This window comes from Rhinoderma darwinii, chromosome 3 (assembly GCF_050947455.1).
Source record: "Rhinoderma darwinii isolate aRhiDar2 chromosome 3, aRhiDar2.hap1, whole genome shotgun sequence".
NCBI classification, from domain to species: Eukaryota; Metazoa; Chordata; class Amphibia; order Anura; family Rhinodermatidae; genus Rhinoderma; species Rhinoderma darwinii.
The window spans coordinates 318,438,536-318,459,966 of record NC_134689.1 but is presented as its reverse complement, the minus strand read 5'-3'; the positions used below and the strand labels follow the sequence as shown (position 1 = coordinate 318,459,966).

The following is a 21,431-nucleotide window of genomic DNA, read 5'->3' as shown; positions in this document are numbered from 1 at the left end:
TACCCCACTAGCTCCGCCTAGGTATGCCCCTGCTTAAGCATGCCACTATACTGTCAACGTAAGCATTTTCATGATCTGCTTAGTTGCACGTTACTCTGTCCACCTCACAGCAATGGACAACAAGAGAGAACCACCAAACAAGTTATCACATTGCTTTGCCCAAAAATATTTTGTAGAATATGGACACTTTCTTTCTGAAAATTGATTCCTAACCCCAAATATAGGGTGTCTGGTGGCAGAAGTATAATTTATATATAATAGATATATTTTTTAAGAGCTGGAAGCCGTTGTTTTTTAAACGGACAAAGTACTGTATAAACAGTCAAAGACAAATAGTGGAATACATTTTGTCACAGTGTATATATATATATATATATAAATAAAACCGAGAGACTGCAGCACATGATTCTTGTGGTATCAAAAGAGTGTAAAAATGTATTTTATTCCACCATAATATACAGCGACGTTTTGACCCACACCTATGGTTGAAAAACATTGCTGTATATTATGGTGCAATAAAATAAATTTTTACACTCTTTTGATACCACAAAAATCATGTGCTGCAGTTTCTCTATTTTTGATGCCTATATCTGGAGTCTATTTGGCTACAACTTTATACTGCGTCCACCGGACATATACCTACACTTGGTAAAATATATTCCATGAAGTAACTGTCTTTGTGATGTGCTGCTACTTTTCCTTTTTCTCTCAAAAGAAATAACTATCATTTATATTTCAGCAACATTTAAAATATTCAAAGTTTAGGAGCATGATATTGCAAGGCACTGTACAAAGGCACACTTATATGAGGATATAAATAGGTTGTATTTGGTCATTCCTGCTTACATTTCTTCACATTTATGGAAAGAAATTGAATATCCAGTACTCGCATTCTAGAACATATTTTTTTTCTAAGCTAGTTCCATCCAAAATGATCTCTTTTGTATTTGGAATTTTCTTTAGTAAAACAGATCATAATTTAATCGCTAATATGATTTATCATATGCCCTAAACAGTTCACCAGCATAGTTTATCCTCCTATTATACACATCCTATGTCTCCAACTCAAAATTCACATTGGTCAAATCAACTAATATTGGACACATAGTAATAAATACACATGAATTTATTGGCTATTGGTGTCAAAATTTTGCGGTCTACATTGCCAAAAATAATACACATATACAACTGTACAGACCTATTATACATGTGCACTGCCCAGAAGTTAGCTTCACAAATGTGTGCCGTGCCCCGTTATGTCCCCTTACAGGTATATATGTGTATTGTGTATACAGATAATTCTGACAGCATGTACCCTCGCAACATGCATAATTTGCGATATATGCATGTGCCTGCTATATTCCAGGTGGTGCCCAATAAACACTGTACTAACCAGTACTCTGTACATTCAGTAAAATACCAACCAAATATAATAAACCTGTGGCTTAAACTAAGACACTAATACCTTTATCCGTATGCTAATATTCCACCTGCTATGATAACCATTCAATTTCTATAGACATAACTGAACTCACATACAAAATGGACAGTTCAGATCTTACTGTGGCTCCCAAGAATTAGGTCTTCTGGGTCGGAAGACCAAATTCTGGGTAGGCATGGTAACATCCTAACTGCCCATTATGAAGGTACAAGAAGAGGACATAAACACTCATATCCTGCATTGAATTCAAGCAGACACTAAACAAGATTGATACTGGCAGAAACATTACAGTTGATGCTTTTTGGAAACCTACAAACATGAAGCATACTATATACTGTATCTGATATCACAAAACACCCCCAGATTGGCTAGTCGTGTGAATGGACTCCACTGTCCACCAAAGCGGCAATAAGCATATTTACGTGAATATACTTTGTAGAAGTTAGATAAACATACATTCAAATCAATTTTTAATACAACTTCTATTTAAAGCCCTTTAGGATCCAAGTAGTATATAAGTATGTAAGAAATTAAAGGCTCTGACCAAATTTATGGAGACTGGAGGACATTAAATTTGGTTGACACACATAAAAAGTCACACCACAATGTGAGAAGTTTTGCTGAAGTTTGAGACTGCCGCAGATTTCCAGAATTACAGGGCTCTATAGAATGCTCAAACCCCTTTGGCACTAATTATAGATTTCCGTTACTGGCAGTCTGACACAACAATCTAATTAAAGGGTAATTCAAATCAATGTCCGAGAGCTTAAGGTGCCCATACACATTAGACAAACCTCGGCTGAACCTGCCGATTTCAGTGGGATCGGCCGACGATATAATGTGTACGGAGCCAACCCTAAACTTCCCTGACCGCAGATGTCGGGAGAAATAAGGATCGCGGATTATGGATTTAATCATGCTTTGTTCCAAGGTGAGATAAGCCCCTCGGCCCATTCAAATAAACATGTATGCTTGGCCGGTAGAAATAAATGTTGGTTGCCAGTTATTTAATGTGTATGGCCACCTTTAGTATAGAGTATTAGGTTCTTTCATTCTAGAAATCAGTAGTGGTCTGAGATCAGATTTCTTCAATATGATCATCTCACGTGTATCTGCAATATATCATAACATTATTTGTAAAAGTTGTAAAGTGTACACCGAAGGAAAAAAAAACCAAACAACACCACAAAAATATGTTATACCTGAACTTATATCATGAACTTTTTTGACAATTGACATTGGTAAATGATAGTGAAGCGCCATCTTTAACTTTACTGTACTAACATACTCGAGTCAGTAATCAGCATCTTTGTCATTTAATTGTATCACCCTTTATAATTGTTTTCATGTATATTTTCTGTTTTTGTTTTTTAGGCTTGTTGTTTCTGACAGGTTATATTATGGCTTTAGTTTTTTAATCATCACAGGTCAGCATGTTAACACATTAGTATCAAATGCTTATTAGCACTTAAAAAATACCAACATTCTTATTAAAATGTAATACTTGCATTGGGTATTCATGTGTTATTAAATTAAGCTACAAGACTCCATTAGACCCACAACCCTTTCATAACTCTATACCATTATGTACCAGAAATACTAAAGAAAGACACATAAAAATCACAGATCCGTCAACAGCAATTTTCTGATGGTTTCCAGCTAGCAACAGGAGATTTTTTTTCCTATACTGTATATTTATATATACTGTAAAAAGGCAATAAACCATGCTGTGCCTATAGTTGGATTATATAATAGTTTATGCCCACTCCATTATATACTGATGTACCTGCTCTATGGAAGGTCCTGTCTATGTTACATTCACACTGCCTGGTCAGAATCTTAACAGAGAACATGTTGTGCCTACAGGCTCTTAAGATATAAATCCAGGACTACTTACAAAGATGCAACATTTTACATTTTTTGACTATATATCCAATTAAAGGTGGCACTTCACTTTCACTCTGACAATAGGGACATTGAACAGTTAAATATGTACAGTAACCAAAGATCTAACACACAATAAAACGCTAGATATGTTGCACAATTTCCCTTTTTTCTGCAGGTCCGACGCTGTATGCTATATTTTCCCTGATAAGTACAGCACCTTTTCCACTGCTATCTATGAAGCAGCTGTAAAATAATAGAAATGGCCACTATTACGATTTCAGCCATGAAACTAGAACCCATTCTGCTCCACTTTTGTAACCAACTTGCATTGATTTAACTTTTTCCAAGTGAATAAAATTAGCAAGCACTCAATAACCAAGGAACTTTGACAATTTTTTAGGGAACATCTAATACATGCACCGAACTATGTAAAACGTATTCCATTTCCCCTGTGCTTGAGATGATGCATCACATTAAATGTAAACTCTTTTTATTAACATTACAGGATTTATGATTATGGTTTTCATTCCTCTAGGATGAATGAGGCAGGGACCTGTTTATGTTGCTGTTGGATGCGGATCTACCTGTGTGGACAAATATAAAATTAGGTAAATTATACAGAACACTGAGATTTTCACAAACTATGCAACTATGTGCAGTACAAAAACAATTCACCATTGTTAAGTGATACAATTTTGAATAACCAGAAGCAACTTCCTCCTTGGATAACAGCTCACCGCTGGGGTCAGAGATGCAGGATCTGCAGTGATCAGCCGGTTTCTGTTTTTAAAGGTATTGAGTCATGAAACAATCCCCTTTCCCTTTAAAGTTGAGATACATTGTTAAATTGAACCGGTCATTGAATAATTATGCTTTCCTTCACATATTCCATCAAAAATCATCATTATCATCATATAACTGGTGATCTTTCCTTTTTCACATTAAAGTGAGTCTGTCATCATGGTATGTGGCCCTGTTTATGGGAAACATATTACACGTACAGGTCGACTCTACTATTAGCTGAAATGGCACAAGAAAAAATTGGGCTTGGCTAATAGGAGCTAATAAAAATACACCAGCGGACTCATAGTTATGAGTCCGCTTTATTAATAAGGGGAGCGTTCCCCTCCACCCTTACACCTGCTGCCTTTTATCTGTATGTATACATGGTAGCCATAAATCACTGGAAAGAGGGACGGAGTGGCACGGGGGGGGGGGGGGGGGAACGCTCCCTTCATAAATACAGCAGCTGTATTCTTTTTTTTTTTTAGCTCCTATTAGCCAAACTGCACAATATATTTTTGTGCCTTTTGGGCTAATAGTAAAGTGAACCTGTCCCCATACAATGCTGCCCTTAAACAGGTGACAGATCTGCTTTAAATTCTTTCACTTGCATAGTCAACTTTACCTCTGAATACAATGGTGGTGGTTGAAATCTGAACTCCTGGATGACAGTAAATGGTGGAAAATGAAGTCCTTCAATTAAGTCACTTTGGTCAGTGGCTAGTGGGGCTCTCCAAGAAAGTTCTTCTTCTGACACAATATCCCCATAATTTGGTGGTGCTATTAAAAATATAAACATATTAAAATATATGGTTACTTTTTATAGTTACGTGATTTTGTTTTATCTGTGATTTCATTTAAGGCATGAAAAATCAAGGGCCACCCCAAGTAGTAGTTGTAAGAGGTGGCCATAAAGGGGTTACGGGAGGAGGAGCAATTTTTGTTAACCTAACATATCATTTAGAATAATAAGCCATACTGGCCCCTTGTGTCAGTGGCTCTAAAACTGGTAATGATGGGCTACCGACAACTAATCAATCAGTGTTCGTCCTGTTGCGGAGAAAGACCACTAATCGTTCTGTAGCCCAGTAACTGAAAGGTACTTTTCTACAGACCAGTCAGTTACAGTATGAGTAAGTAAGGGTTAGGCTGGGTTCATACGACCTATTTTCAGACGTAAACGAGGCGTATTATGCCTCGTTTTACGTCTGAAAATAGGGCTACAATACGTCGGCAAACATCTGCCCATTCATTTGAATGGGTTTGCCGACGTACTGTGCAGACGACCTGTCATTTAAGCGTCGTCGTTTTACAGCTGTCAAACGACGACGCGTAAGTTGACTGCCTCGGCAAAGAAGTGCAGGACACTTCTTTGCAACGTAATTTGAGCCGTTCTTCATTGAACTCAATGAAGAGCAGCTCAAGATTACAGGCGTCAAAGACGCCTCGCATAATATATTGGAGCAGCTGTAATGACGGGGGTAGGGAAACGGACAAGTGAGCCCTAATCTACCCGCCACTCTGTCCCTGCCTACTTGCAACGACCCGCCCTAGGCGACGGGGTACAACTGGGCGGCGGTCCCTACGCTCAGTAAGTGCACGAGACAAACAGACAAGGGAACACAAAGGGAAAGGGGCAGTTGCCCACGGCAACACCGTGAGCAACAAGAGTGGTGAACGAGCCGAGTCAAACCAGGAGTGCACGAGGTACCAAACGCAGAGCAGGAGAGTAGTCAGTAAGCCAGGGTCAGTATGGAGCAGGATCAAATAGTAGAAGCTGTAGCTGGGCCAGGAAACCACACGAGAAGAATCACAAGCAAAGGAGGAACAGGAAAGGCAGGTATAAATAGACAGAGGGCGGGAGCTAGCTCCGTCTGGCCAGGTTGCGATAGGCTCTCCCACTCCTAAGCCTGCCATCCTGAGTGGTGGAAGATGGAGTCAGTCTCAGAGACATAGACTCAGGTGCAGACTAATTACCTATGGGAGTATACACAGAAGCTGTGCCTGGCAGATCCTTTACAGTACCCCCCTTTTATGAGGGGCGACCGGACCCTTACTAAGTGGACCTGGTTTATTGGGGAAACGAAGGTGGAACTTCCTGACCAATACCCCAGCGTGAACATCCCGGGCGGGTACCCAAGTCCTCTCCTCAGGCCCGTATCCTCTCCAATGGACCAGGTACTGGAGGGAGCCTTGGACCATCTTGCTGTCCACAATCTTGGCCACCTCGAACTCCACCCCCTCAGGGGTTAGAATGGGAACCGGAGGTTTCCTCGAGGGAGCCAAGGACGGGAAGCAGCGTTTAAGGAGGTAGGCATGAAACACGTCGTGTATTCGAAAAGATGGGGGCAACTCCAGTCGGAAGGAGACAGGATTGAGGACTTCAATGACCTTATACGGCCCAATAAACCGGGGAGCAAACTTCTTGGACGGGACCTTAAGGCGCAAGATTGATTAGTCCTCTCAGTTTGGCCATTAGTTTCAGGATGGAAGGCAGAGGAGAAGGACAGATCAATCTCCAACTTTTTACAGAAGGCTCTCCAAAACAAAGAAACAAATTGCACCCCTCTGTCCGAAACAATATTGACAGGGACCCATGGAGACGCAGGATGTGTTTGACAAACAAGGTAGCTAACGTCTTGGCGTTGGGTAGTTTCTTGAGGGGCACAAAGTGGCACATCTTACTGAAGCGGTCTACTACCACCCACACCACCGACTTGCCTTGAGATGGAGGCAAATCGGTGATAAAATCCATGGAGATATGGGTCCAAGGTCTCTGGGGAATGGGCAAAGAACGTAGTAAGCCCGCTGGTCGGGACCTGGGAGTCTTGGACCTAGCACAAACCTCACAAGCGGCGACGTAGGCCTTAACGTCTTTAGGCAACCCAGGCCACCAATAGTTTCTGGCAATGAGGTGTTTGGTACCCAGGATGCCTGGAAGACCAGATAGTGCGGAGTCATGATTTTCCCTAAGTACCCTTAGCCGGTATTGCAGGGGAACAAACAGCTTGTCCTCAGGAAGGTTCCCGGGAGCTGAACCTTGATCAGCCGCAATTTCAGAGACTAAATCAGAATCAATAGAAGAAATTATTATACCTGGAGGCAAAATACAAGCAGGATCTTCCTCCGAAGGAGGGCTGGCCATGAAGCTACGCGCCTTAATATTTTTAGACCCAGCCCTATAGGTAACCAAAAAGTTGAATCTGGTAAAAAATAACGCCCATTGAGCTTGTCTCGGGTTTAGCCTCCAGGCAGATTCTAGGAAAACCAGATTCTTGTGGTCGGTAAGGACCGTTACCTGGTGCCTAGCCCCCTCCAGGAAGTGGCACCACTCTTCAAATGCTCATTTAATGGCTAAGAGTTCGCGGTTGCCAATATCATAGTTACTCTCAGTGGGCGAAAACTTCCTGGAGAAGTAGGCACAGGGACGGAGATGGGTGAGGGACCTGGTACCCTGGGACAAGACAGCCCCCACTCCCACCTCGGATGCGTCAACTTCCACGATAAATGGCTCCATTTGGTTGGGCTGAACCAGCACCGGGGCCGAGATAAAGCACTTCTTAAGGACCTCAAAAGCCTGGACAGCCTCAGGAGGCCAGTGGAGGAGATAAGCACCTTTGCGAGTGTGGTCCGTAAGTGGCTTAGCGATGACCGAGAAGTTAGCAATAAATCTCCTGTAATAATTAGCGAACCCCAAAAAACACTGTAACGCCTTCAGGGAGGCAGGTTGGACCCATTCCGCCACAGCCTGGACCTTGGCGGGGTCCATGCGGAATTCATGAGGAGTGAGGATTTGACCCAAAAATGGTATCTCCTGTACCCCAAACACACATTTTTCGGTTTTCGCAAACAGTTTGTTTTCCCGAAGGACCTGGAGCACCTTCCTGACATGCTCAATGTGGGAGGGCCAGTCCTTGGAAAACACCAGTATGTCATCAAGGTACACTACAAGAAATACCCCCAGGTAATCTCTCAAAATCTCATTTATGAAATTCTGGAAGACCGCAGGAGCATTACACAACCCAAAGGGCATGACGAGGTATTCGAAATGACCTTCGGGCGTGTTAAACGCAGTCTTCCACTCATCCCCCTCTTTGATGCGGATAAGGTTATACACCCCCCGTAGATCAAACTTAGAGAACCATTGGGCCCCCTGAACCTGATTAAAGAGATCAGGAATCAAAGGAAGGGGATACTGGTTCCTTACAGTGACCTTATTCAAGTTACGGTAGTCAATGCATGGCCTAAGACCACCATGCTTCTTCCCTACGAAGAAGAAGCCAGCACCTACCGGAGAAGTAGAGGGGCGAATGTAACTCTTGGCCAGGCATTCCAGGATAGACTCTCTCATGGCTTCACGTTCGGGACAAGAAAGATTAAATATCCTACCCTTAGGAAGCTTAGCTCCTGGTACCAATTCGATAGCGCAATCGTATTCTCTATGAGGCAACACTTCGGAGGCCTCCTTAGAGAAAACATCAGCGAAGTCCTGAACAAACTCAGGTAGCGTGTTCACCTCCTCAGGGGGAGAAATAGAATTAACAGAAAAACATGACGTCAAGCATTCATTACCCCATTTGGTAAGCTCCCCAGTATTCTAGTCAAACGTGGGATTATGCAACTGCAACCAGGGAAGGCCTAAAACCAAATCGGACGATAATCCTTGCATCAACAGTACAGAGCACTGCTCCAAATGCATGGAGCCAACAAGGAGTTCGAAAACAGGGGTATGCTGTGTAAAATAACCATTAGCAAGAGGAGTGGAGTCGATACCCACTACCGGGACAGGTTTAGGCAAATCAATCAAAGGCATAGCTAGAGACATAGCAAATTCCACAGACATGATATTAGCAGAAGACCCTGAATCCACGAAGGCACTGCCGGTAGCAGACCTACCACCAAAAGAGACCTGAAAGGGAAGCAATATTTTATTACGTTTCATATTTACGGGAAATACCTGTGCGCCCAAGTGACCTCCCCGATGATCACTTAGGCGCGGAAGTTTTCCGGCTGCTTATTCTTACGCCTAGGACAGGTGTTCACTTGATGCTTGTCATCCCCACAATAGAAGCAGAACTCTCTACGTTGTCGGGGGACACGGAGGCCCCGAGTTGCATAGGTACCTCCGAGTCTTCCGTGGAAGAGCGAAGCAACGGGACCTCGGAAGGCATCATGGGGGAGTCAGAGGGGAAAACACAAAAACGTTCAAGCTGTCGTTCCCTGAGACGTCGGTCAAGTCGTACCGCTAAAGCCATAACCTGATCTAGGGAGTCAGAAGAGGGATAGCTAACTAGCAGGTCTTTCAGGGCGTTAGACAGACCCAACCTAAACTGGCACCTTAAGGCAGGGTCATTCCACCGAGAAGCTACGCACCACTTCCTAAAGTCAGAACAATACTCCTCAACAGGTCTCTTACCCTGACATAAGGTCACCAGCTGACTCTCGGCAAAGGCAGTTCTGTCAGTCTCGTCATAAATGAGTCCGAGAGCAGAAAAGAAACGATCAACGGAGGAAAGTTCAGGGGCGTCAGGAGCCAAGGAGAAGGCCCACTCTTGGGGCCCTTCCTGGAGCCGGGACATAATTATACCCAGGCTCTTAGAACCTGAGGAATGAGGCTTTAAGCGAAAGTAGAGCCTACAACTCTCCCGAAAGGAGAGAAAAGTCCTCCGGTCCCCTGAGAACCGGTCAGGCAACTTGAGGTGGGGTTTCAAGAGGTGAGGTGAGGGGCACTACCATGGTAGCGTCAGGTTGCTTGACCCTCTGAGCCAGGGCCTGGACCTGTAGGGAGAGACCCTGCATTTGCTGGGCCAGGGTCTCAAGGGGGTCCATAGTAGTGTCAGGGAGCAGGGTAGACTAGGTATACGGGCTTGTGATTATGTAATGACGGGGGTAGGGAAACGGAAAAGTGAGCCCTAATCTACCCGCCACTCTGTCCCTGCCTACTTGCAACGACCCGCCCTAGGCGACGGGGTACAACTGGGCGGCGGTCCCTACGCTCAGTAAGTGCACGAGACAAACAGACAAGGGAACACAAAGCAAAGGGAAAGGGGCAGTTGTCCACGGCAACACCGTGAGCAACAAGAGTGGTGAACGAGCCGAGTCAAACCAGGAGTGCACGAGGTACCAAACGCAGAGCAGGAGAGTAGTCAGTAAGCCAGGGTCAGTATGGAGCAGGATCAAATAGTAAAAGCTGTAGCTGGGCCAGGAAACCACACGAGAAGAATCACAAGCAAAGGAGGAACAGGAAAGGCAGGTATAAATAGACAGAGGGCGGGAGCTAGCTCCGTCTGGCCAGGCTGCGATAGGCTCTCCCACTCCTAAGCCTGCCATCCTGAGTGGTGGAAGATGGAGTCAGTCTCAGAGACATAGACTCAGGTGCAGACTGATTACCTATGGGAGTATACACAGAAGTTGTGCCTGGCAGATCCTTTACAGCAGCATTTACGTCTGAAACGACGCAGCTGTTTTCTCCTGAAAACAGTCTGTCTTTTCAGACGTAAAAGCCTCTCATCGTGTGCACATACCCTAAAGGTGATGGTAGACTTCAGTAAGATAGCTACAAACTAGGGCATCAGTTGAGGACAAAGTTCAGACGCCTTATAACTCTCAAGTTATACTATACATATTCTTACATCACATATAATAATATAATAGTATTCTGTAATAGTTCTTACCTTCTGGTCGCTCTGGCAGTGTTAAGGCAAGCCAGCTCATATCTACAGGAAACTGACTGGCAGCACTTGAATTTCTGTATAAGAATCCATTAAAGGGGACAGTGCCAATAACTAGAGGTAGTTCCACCAGCAACTTTTTTGACCCAGGAATGTGTATATAGACCTGCAAGAAAGAATGTCTCATGTTTTCATTGATTGTGGCAAATAAAGCACAACACTCAAATAAAAAATATATTTCCTGGATTTTTTTTTTTTTACTATCTATTAACTCAGGATTTCTTAATCAGGTATTTAAATACAATATATTAGATTGGGTATACACTATATTTTGAAATTCACTGTCTCATCGAGAATACACATAACAAATAAAAAAGTTAGGGTTAAAGGGGTTGTCCAATTCCAAAAATTGATGGCCAATCCTTCATTTCCTTTGCCCTTCAGAACAGATGATTTGGGGTGTGCCGAGAGTCGGACCCTGACCGATCAGATATTGATGGCCTATACTGAGGATAGGCCATACATTTTTTTTGGGACTGAACAACCCCTTGCGAGCTGTTTATAAAAAGAAAGCTGGTGTGAATGACACCGAAGGGCAGGTGTATAATATCTCTTAATTATAAGCAAAATTAATTATAAAGCAGTTCCTAGAAATTTTCACCAGGTCCCTAAACACCACTCCATAATCACTCATATCTGCTTTCTTTGGTCTTCATTAAATACTGGATGAAAACCATAATATGAATTTTGGGTGAAGTCAGTGTACTGTTAAAATCAAATCTTTATAGACACTAGGACAGTAAAAAAATCAAATGTAAGGTGTATAAAGTTCCAAACATGTACGTACAGCTAGAACATACTCCACACGGATGATGTGACAGTCTGTAATTGTGGGTGTTACTGGAGGTATTTTCAGCGTCTTTCCATTCCAAGTTTCAGTACTTCCAGATGCTATATGATTCCCGCGCACTCTGGCTAGCATTTGTCTGTGTGTTTTCGTCTTCCCATGGACAATAAAACTTTGAATTTGGACTATAGCAGCTTTGGGAACCACTAATCGTGATGACCCATTTTCAATTTCTGCATAGATTGGTATGGCCTCCCCTAAAATGAAGACAAAAGATGGTACTATAAGGCAATTTTCATGGAGATCATTATTACAAATATCTTTATATTTACAAAACATAGTAGAAAATGTACTTATATTATTGCGCTGAATCGCTCCCCCATACAGCTCTATTTTCATGATTGTGGCACGGGATAAAAGAAACAGTCAATGAGACTTGCTGTTTTAGTGACTTCAATGCCCATACATGTAGATGACACAATAGAGGAGATTTATCAATAGGTCAAAGGAGTCATGCATTTAGGAGTCAATGAAAATGGCGCAAATTGTACCAACTTTATCAAAGTGCATTATATGACTAATTATATAAGACACGTTTCTCTTCCTTATAGCACCTGATGTCTGTCGTTGATAAACACTAATATTTTACAAATAAATGTCACGTCTAGTAAATTTGGGGAATTTTATGGCTCCTCTTAGCCACACCCCGTTTTCTATGCACTTTTAAAAACTGTCAAGCTAGGTGTAAAAAGTATCTGAAACACATAATAAGTACACTACATACTCCATTATTTTGGTGCAATTTGTTATAGACTTCTGGTGCATTTTGGTTTCAGCAAATATTATTCTTTGTATAATGAAAAGTTATACAATTTTCCAATCTACTTTCTGTATCAATTCTTCACGGTTTTCAAGGTTTCCTCTTGCAGTAGGTAGGAAATTTCATGGTCTACTTCCACAAGATAAAAATTTGCCAGTCATGGGATGGACACGCAGCTGTGCGGCTCGTTACAATTACAGTATGTGTATAAGATTTGTGTTTTGTAACGAGCACAGCATCTGTGTAACCATCACATGACCAGGGCAGGTTTTTATCCACTGGAAGTAAACAATGAATGTTCCTATTGGATCACAATAAACAGATCTTGAAAATAGTGAGGCATTTATACAGAAAGTATATTACAAAAATGTATAGCTTTTCATTACACAAAAAAATAACATTTAATTGCTGAAACCGGAATACCCCTTTAAGTAAGTAAATCTCCTCTAATACCTTTGGTCACCAGTAGATATTCTGTGCAACACATAGGACTACCCATAAGACATAAAAGATAAGATATACAGTGAAGGAAATAAGTATTTGATCCCTTGCTGATTTTGTAAGTTTGCCCACTGTCAAAGACATGAACAGTCTAGAATTTTTAGGCTAGGTTAATTTTACCAGTGAGAGATAGATTATATAAAAAAAAAAGAGAAAATCACGTAGTCAAAATTATATATATTTATTTGCATTGTGCACAGAGAAATAAGTATTTGATCCCCTACCAACCATTAAGAATTCAGCCTCCTCCAGACCAGTTACACACTCCAAATCAACTTGGTGCCTGCATTAAAGACAGCTGTCTTAAATGGTCACCTGTATAAAAGACTCCTGTCCACAGACTCAATTAATCAGTCTGACTCGAATCTCTAAAACATGGGCAAGACCAAAGAGCTTTCTAAGGATGTCAGGAACAAGATCATAGATCTGCACAAGGCTGGAATGGGCTACAAAACCATAAGTAAGACGCTGGGTGAGAAGGAGACAACTGTTGGTGCAATAGTAAGAAAATGGAAGACATACAAAATGACTGTCAATCGACATCGATCCTGAGGAAGGTGAGAGCTCAGCCGAAAACTACACGGGGGGAACTTGTTAATGATCTCAAGGCAGCTGGGACCACAGTCACCAAGAAAACCATTGGTAACACATTACGCAGTAATGGATTAAAATCCTGCAGTGCCCGCAAGGTCCCCCTGCTCAAGAAGGCACATGTACAGGCCCGTCTGAAGTTTGCAAATGAACATCTGGATGATTCTGAGAGTGATTGGGAGAAGGTGCTGTGGTCAGATGAGACTAAAATTGAGCTCTTTTGCATTAACTCAACTCGCCGTGTTTGGAGGAAGAGAAATGCTGCCTCTGACCCAAAGAACACCGTCCCCGCTGTCAAGCATGGAGGTGGAAACATTATGTTTTGGGGGTGTTTCTCTGCTAAGGGCACAGGACTACTTCACTGTATCAATGGGAGAATGGATTGAGCCATGTACCGTCAAATCCTGAGTGACAACCTCCTTCCCTCCACCAGGACATTAAAAATGGCTCGTGGCTGGGTCTTCCAGCACGACAATGACCCGAAACATACAGCCAAGGCAACAAAGGAGTGGCTCAAAAAGAAGGACATTAAGGTCATGGAGTGGCCTAGCCAGTCTCCAGACCTTAATCCCATCAAAAATTTATGGAGGGAGCTGAAGATCCGAGTTGCCAAGCGACAGCGTCGAAATCGTAATGATTTACAGATGATCTGCAAAGAGGAGTGGGCCAAAATTCCGTCTAACATGTGTGCAAACCTCATCATCAACTACAAAAAACGTCTGACTGCTGTGCTTGCCAACAAGGGTTTTGGCACCAACTATTAAGTCTTGTTTGCCAAAGGGATCAAATACTTATTTCTCTGTGCACAATGCAAATAAATATATATAATTTTGACTATGTGATTTTCAGTTTTTTTTTTTTCTTTTCATATATATAATCTATCTCTCACTGGTAAAATTAACCTAGCCTAAAAATTCTAGACTGTTCATGTCTTTGACAGTGGGCAAACTTACAAAATCAGCAAGGGATCAAATACTTATTTCCTTCACTGTAAGAATGAGCTGGGAGACAGAATTTGATGAAGGAAGAAGGGTCAGAGTTTCTCTACATAGGATATTCTGCATCTAAGTGATAGAAATTGCTGAAAATTCCGCTCAATGCTCAGCTTTTAATTATTGGGACACATCCTCTGTCTACATAAATCATTATCTATGAATCAATATCTCAAAATATCACCGATTACCAGCCTATTTATCCATTATGAACCTACCATTACAATAACCCTTTCTCCCAATTTTGGCACTTAAAGAAATTGGTCCCGAGGTGCACAGCCAGCAACCAACCATTTTCTCTTTTGATCGTTGTACAGGAGTCTAGGAAATAAAAATAGTTTTCATGCTGCATTGATAAAATATAAATACACATAAAATACAATCACAGTGATGTTAAAAACAGACACACTTTAAGAAAATCTTCTGTCATTAAAAAGTGCAATTACTAGATAGCAAATAGGTTATCCAGATGGGAACATAGCAGGCATATCATATAAAAGGCAAATACAAGATTATGCCTATCACATGGTCACACTTTACAATGTTTATACAGCATTGATCACCTGCAGTGCTAATGGCTTACCCTTTTGCTTTCAACAGGATAACATTATGCTGACGAATACGATTAGGTCAAAATAGAATACACTATAGTAAAAACATTATTTAAATGTGGTACTCTTCCTGTGAAAACAACTGAAACTCCAATTTATGTGGTCTCTGGAGCCATGCTGACTGCAGTGCATCCCACATTTGTTGGAGGGTGCGTGGGGAAAGATCCATAGAGCGAACAAGATTATCGAAGTGGTCGCACAGATGCTCAATTGGGTTCAAGTCTGGCGAATTAGGTGGCCAGGGAAGTACTTGGAAGTCTTGGTCACGCTCTTCCAACTGTCAGACATTTCTAGCCATGTGATATGTCGCATTGTCTTACTGGAAGATTTCATTTGCCCCAGGGAAGACAAACAGCATGTATGGGTGGACGTGATCTGCAACGATGGATTCATACCCAAATCGGTTAAGAATACCTTCCACTTGGATGAGTGGGCCCATAGAATGTCATGAAAAAAATTCCCCAGGCCATAACGCTGCCGCCACCAGCTTGTGTTCTTCCAGCAATAGTTGCAGGGTTTTTGTTCTCTGATGTTTCTCGCCTGACACGCCAACATCCATCCGTTCGATTAGGCAGAAAACGTGACTCAACCAAGAAAGCAACCCTTTGCCAATCACTGGTGATTAAATTCTTAAACTGCTGTGTAAATTAAAGTATTTTTTTCCGATGCACCTTTGTTAGCATAGGAGCAGTGACCATCAGTCTTCTTCGGAACCCCATACGCAGTAGGGTTCGCTGAATTTTTTTAGACACACGTCTGGTAGCCCCCTGTTTGATTTTCACCGTGAGCTGCTGCTCCACTGTAGCATGTCATTCGGCCCTCGTACACCATCGTAGCCGACGTTCACGTCTCAGATCAATGGCAGGTGGTGCTCCGCAGTTTCCAGATCGGTTATTCTCAATGGTGCCATTCGTCCACTCACGATACACTTTCACCACAGCAGCACGCGAACAGTTCACACACTGCGCTGTTTGATAAATACTGACACTCCTGGCCCGAAAGCCAATAATAATCCCTTCTTGCAAGTCTAACAACACTGATAAAGCGCCCGTTTTACCGATGGCAACAATGAGTGATATGTTTTCAGACATCCTATCGCACACCTTATTGTGAAAGTAAGTAAAATATGTTTATGTGACTCCATTTTGAAAGCATGGTTATGTGACTCCATCTTGCATAGAGTATCAATTTTAGTCGACTACGCTATTGCTTCCGGCAAAACGACGGGTCCGGTGCACAACAGAGACAAACGGAAACCATGGGTACCGGATCCGTCACCATTGAAATCAATGGTGATGGAAATGGAAACCTCTGGTTTCCGTTTGTGTCAGTTCAGGGTCCCGTTCTGACGGAAAGCTTAGACGTAATGTCAGAACGGGACCCCAACGCAGGTGTGAACAGAGCCTAATTATGTTTTTGATTCTTTGCTAATGTTAGGATTTCTTGTTATTTTACCAGTTCTTTATTATGAGAAATGAGTCTGCCGCCCTGTGCCGTCTGGGAACACAGTTTGTTTACCATTTTTGTTATGAGGAATAAACTGGTGATATGGCAGCTGCGGGGTCATTATGATCCATCACCCGTGGTGACATTGCATGTTATGTGAAATTGTAGTCGTAAATGTAAAAAGGCATTCATGCTTGTGATTGGCTCAGCACGACCAACTCCCCATTGTATGCAATTGGCTGAGATAGAGCCAACTGCCTATTGTAAATGGTTGGCTAAGTTCAAGCCTTCTCCCCTTTTGAAATATATTATTGTAATTGCATTTTATAAATAAAGCAAAAAAGGATTATTTTGGTACAAAGCATTGTACAAGCTACATTGATACAAACATTGTCTCTGTCTCTTACTTCTCTCCGATATATCAATATACCTATTGGATTTATTTGGATCTGTGCAAGTGTACTGAAGTTTGTCAGTTGACACACCCACCTGAAACTTCAGTCTAATATATTTTGACCAGAACTGCGTCAACAGTTTCGGTGCCGAAACCCGGGACATTAATCGTCTGACAGCTGTCGCTGGGAGGACGGTCATCAGTGCATCAGTGAAACAATAAAAGCCGGTAAGTAGGAAGCTTATCCTTACAAATATTGCACACACTCTCTGCAGAATGACAAGACTGTGAGATCTCGGGAGAGAGATCACACAGCACAAGCCTCTCTCACACTGTCCATAGCTGATCGGACAGTGTCAGAGTGATAAGTAACACGCCTCCATGCCATTTAGAAATAAAGAACTCCCCCAATTGATGGTTCAGGGGGTTATTTACATATCGGGCGCCAAATATAACGGCACCAATATCTAAATAACGGAGGAGGATAGAAAAAAATCGCATGTCACCAGGTTTGTTTGTAGCCTCTAAACTGGGGCCTTACAAGTAGCCATGAATCCCCATAGCAAAAGCCCTACAGCACAATCTCCCCTAAATAATAGAGTTTTAGGGATATGAGTAGTAAAAGTCTCCTAATGTTATCACAGCCTGACAATGTGAAAATATATTGAAGGGGAATATCTAAATAAGGTTAAAATTACAAAGCAATTTTGTTCACATTTTATAATAACTTGTGCAGATCTGCTTATTTTCATCCATAAGGCTTCTCTATTGAGGGTTTATGAACACGGCTTTCTATGAATGCATCAGACATTCCATGTAACAATAATCACTAATCTATGTATTTACTATAGCATGTGGGCACATCTTTTTATAAACGGGTACCACAAAAATGAATTCCCACCTGTAAAATAAACGTACATATGCATCATAGCTATCAAATCTATGATCTACTTTAGTAGAAATATACTTTAAAAACGAAGGATTTTCCGTTATTTTCCCACCTACTTTTCATCGAAGATATTCAAAATGTAAAAACTGTCAATTTCCTATATGCATATTTAAACTTGCATAAAAGGTTTACATAAGAAAACATATGTTGAAATGTAACTACACTGAAAGCTTCAAAATTCAGGTGTGATTAAAGTACCCCAATATCTCTCTTACCCATTTGTCATAATCAGAGGGTTCCAGGGAAAAAATAATAAGGCGAGCTATGGGGCAGGTGAGCTGGTGGCCAACAGAGCTACTATTAGACCCCTGTGAGTTTGACCAACATCTATCTCCTTTATCCAGAGCAAAAAAACCCCAAAAAAGACATTCAGTTTTGTTAGATAACAATATATGGAAAAAGTCCAAGGGAGTGACTACTGTTTATTGACACTGTGCAAGGGCTAAAAAAGACTTGAAGTTTGTAAAGTTATAAAAAGTTTCCTTTATATTTTTCCATTCCAAAAAAAAATAAAAAATTCTATGATACTTTGTCAAATTGGTGTTGTTTAAAATCGGCTTTAACTGCTAGAGTGTTTTTCTGTGATGATATCATTCATATTTAAATACTGAACCATTAGGCTGCTGTATAGCTGTCATAAAAGTGCAAGGTATAATTGTATATTATTTTGATAAAATGGGTGCAGATAAAAGTATAAAGCTCATTAGCTCCACATCTCGCCACTGTGTTGTTCCTCATGCTCTGATCCTCCCTGCCGTACTATGTATTTGCAGTCATTATGGAGTTCAATGCTTTAATGTGATCCAATTTGCCATTAGGGCATGATAGCTGAAAGGATTCCGCCAGCAGCTGCATACACTTACTTAGTGGTAGAAAATGGCATGAAAAAGGGATGGATACGTGACATATAATGGTCTGCGTTAGATAGCAGACCTGCAATGATTAATAATAAGTCTCCCATAATTATGTCTTCTGCAGCTGTCATTATTCACGTTTAGGACAGCGAGCCTTACAAATGCAGGCTCTGCGGTAAATGGGACTGCGTGATGTAGAGCTAATAAAACAAATTGGCACGCCTGCATACATTACCAGTGCAGATACCAAACGCAGACAGATAAAATTACTTGCTATTGGAAGGTAAACACAAATTAAAGGAAGTCATTCAGAAAGAAGTAAGGTTTTTAGAAAAAAACAACTTTGTTATTAACAGGATTCTTACCAGCAGAGGTGGAGAATTGACATCAATACGGCTGGTGACTCGCAGCTCACGGTGGGCACTGTAAGCAGGCACTAGTGGTCTTTCCAAAATGGCAGAGAGCCAATATTGCACCCTACCATATTTTCCTGTAAAACATGTTACCAGTGGTCTAGGAGGAAAGAAAACAGAAACAGGTTATTAAAATGACACTAAGCATGAATGCTTTTATCTATATTTGCTGTACAGTTGTTTTTTGTAGCCAACCATTTTAGGCTATGTAGAGGCTGACCCTCACATACACATAAGAGGAAAGTTAGCATGAGGGCCTCCTGTTTCTTCCTTGATGGCAGATGTTGGGGGAAAGAGGGATCGGGCATGTTGGATGTCAACCTTTGTTCCCGTAGGAGATAAGCCACTCCCAGAGGTGTCTGGCAGCGGCTTTCTACTCTCACTTTCCATTAAAATAAACATGCAAGCTCGGCCGAGCTAATGTGAAGTGGGGAAAAATAGTTGTTTATCTGACAGTTATTTGATGAGTATTGGCCAGCTTTAGACTTTCTGCTAAGTTTTAAGGATACAAGCAAGCAATGATATAACCCACCTGAGACTCTTAGGCCCCATGCACATGGACGTGCCCGTAATCACGGGACGCGACTGCGGGCATGGCCAGCCGCCGCCGGCCGCGGACAGCCGCCCGCCATTTCAGCCCGTGCTCCCATACAAAGTATGGGAGTACGGACCGTAAAAAGCAAAAGAAAGGACATGTTCTATCTTTTGCGGTACACTTCTAACGGCCCGGACACCTTCCGTAAATAAACGGGAAGGTGTCCATGAACAATAAAAGTGAATGCGTCCGTAATTGCGGATCACAATTGTGGTCTGCAATTATGCATTTATGGACAATATTTATGGTCTTGTGCATGGGGCTTACAGAGAATCAGCATTGTCATAGAAAACAAGATCTGGTAAAGTGTGTTAACACGTGCCACAAGCTGATCTAGTCCACCACAGAGTGGAAAATGGAAAAATAAAATATTTATTTTCAAATGGAGGGCGTTGGCATAAGATTTGTTTTTTCCCTGCAAGAGTGTCTCTTTACATAGGGGTAGACTATGGTGAGTAATATCAGGTACTATCCAAGAGCCCGCTGTCCCTAGCCATGAGGATTACTAAGGAGCAAAAATAGAGGACATATCTACAGATAGGCAGGAGTGCTGTTTATTATCTGGCAAGAGAAGCAAGATTTAAAGGCTATATACACCTTCATAACCAATTGTATTCTATTCTTCCAATGCATCTAAAATTAAAAAGAAGCAACTTAGCAACAGATATTCATTAAGAAATGTCCTATCGTTTTGTTTCTACAGTTCCCATGAAGGCCTATATATTTTCATAGAAACAGACAACAAACACTTTGTAGTCTGATCCTGTAGTCATTCTTCCTTCCATTTGTCACTTAATATATATGAACGTACATTTGGTAAGTTAGAAAAAGTAGAGGACAGATAGAAGGTTATATGACTGCAGGATCAGACTACACACTTCTGACAGAGTTTACTTGTTGTCTGTTACAATGGAGATGCAAAGTCTACATAGAAGCTTTAGACACAGTAAGACTTTTTAATTAAAGGGAGTGTATCACCTACTTTTTTCTAACCAGATAGTGAAGCAATGTTTTTTTTCTGAACTGTTTTCATTTTTCATAATGTATCTTTTAATTAAAAATGTTCACATGATAATGGGGGCAACCATATTAACAGCATTCAGAGATAGGCTTTAGAGCAGCCATGTGACATTCTATGGGAGAATTTTCTAGGCATTCTTTGTGACCTGTGCAGAGGTGATTGTGCAGGATGGTATAGGAGGGGAGCTGTGTCCACAACCTATTATCAATGGTGGAGATTGTGACCATAAAAAATACAAATAATACATATAATGAAACTTGCTCCAAACCCAGAAACCCTGGAGCCAATATTTTTTTTTTTAATTATTTTTGAGAACCGCAGGGAGGGTAGACATATAACAAATTGGGATACTCAGTGCAGTCTGGTAGAACTTATTTATATGTACTTATGGATGTGGATGCAAGAGAGGTAGATGGAAGTAGCAATGGAACAAGGATTTCTGGGTATTTATACTTACATTTAATTTAATCTTGTAGTTGTGGGTATGGGGGCAGAAGGGAGCGGTCAGAGTTTTCCTTTAAGGTTATATGTCGATAGAATTGTAGAAAGTTTTTATTTTTAGGTTCAAACAACAGGGACCACCAGTAATAGTTAAAACATACTTGCCAACTCTCC

The 21,431-nt window shown here is 41.5% G+C and overlaps 1 protein-coding gene across 1 annotated transcript in view; it reads right to left on the bottom strand.

The window, feature by feature from the left end:
* Window positions 1-552: 552 nt before the first annotated feature.
* Window positions 553-21,431, bottom strand: part of ARRDC4 (arrestin domain containing 4) — a 52,343-nt gene continuing 31,464 nt past the window's right edge. Inside the window, exons 3-8 of the mRNA XM_075855283.1 lie at window positions 19,153-19,300; window positions 14,752-14,854; window positions 11,630-11,886; window positions 10,786-10,948; window positions 4,737-4,891; window positions 553-3,912 (exon numbers count right to left, since the gene is read on the bottom strand). Of these exons, the coding sequence (XP_075711398.1) occupies window positions 3,886-3,912; window positions 4,737-4,891; window positions 10,786-10,948; window positions 11,630-11,886; window positions 14,752-14,854; window positions 19,153-19,300 (853 nt within the window). The 3' untranslated portion in view covers window positions 553-3,885. The remainder of the gene's footprint in view (window positions 3,913-4,736; window positions 4,892-10,785; window positions 10,949-11,629; window positions 11,887-14,751; window positions 14,855-19,152; window positions 19,301-21,431) is intronic.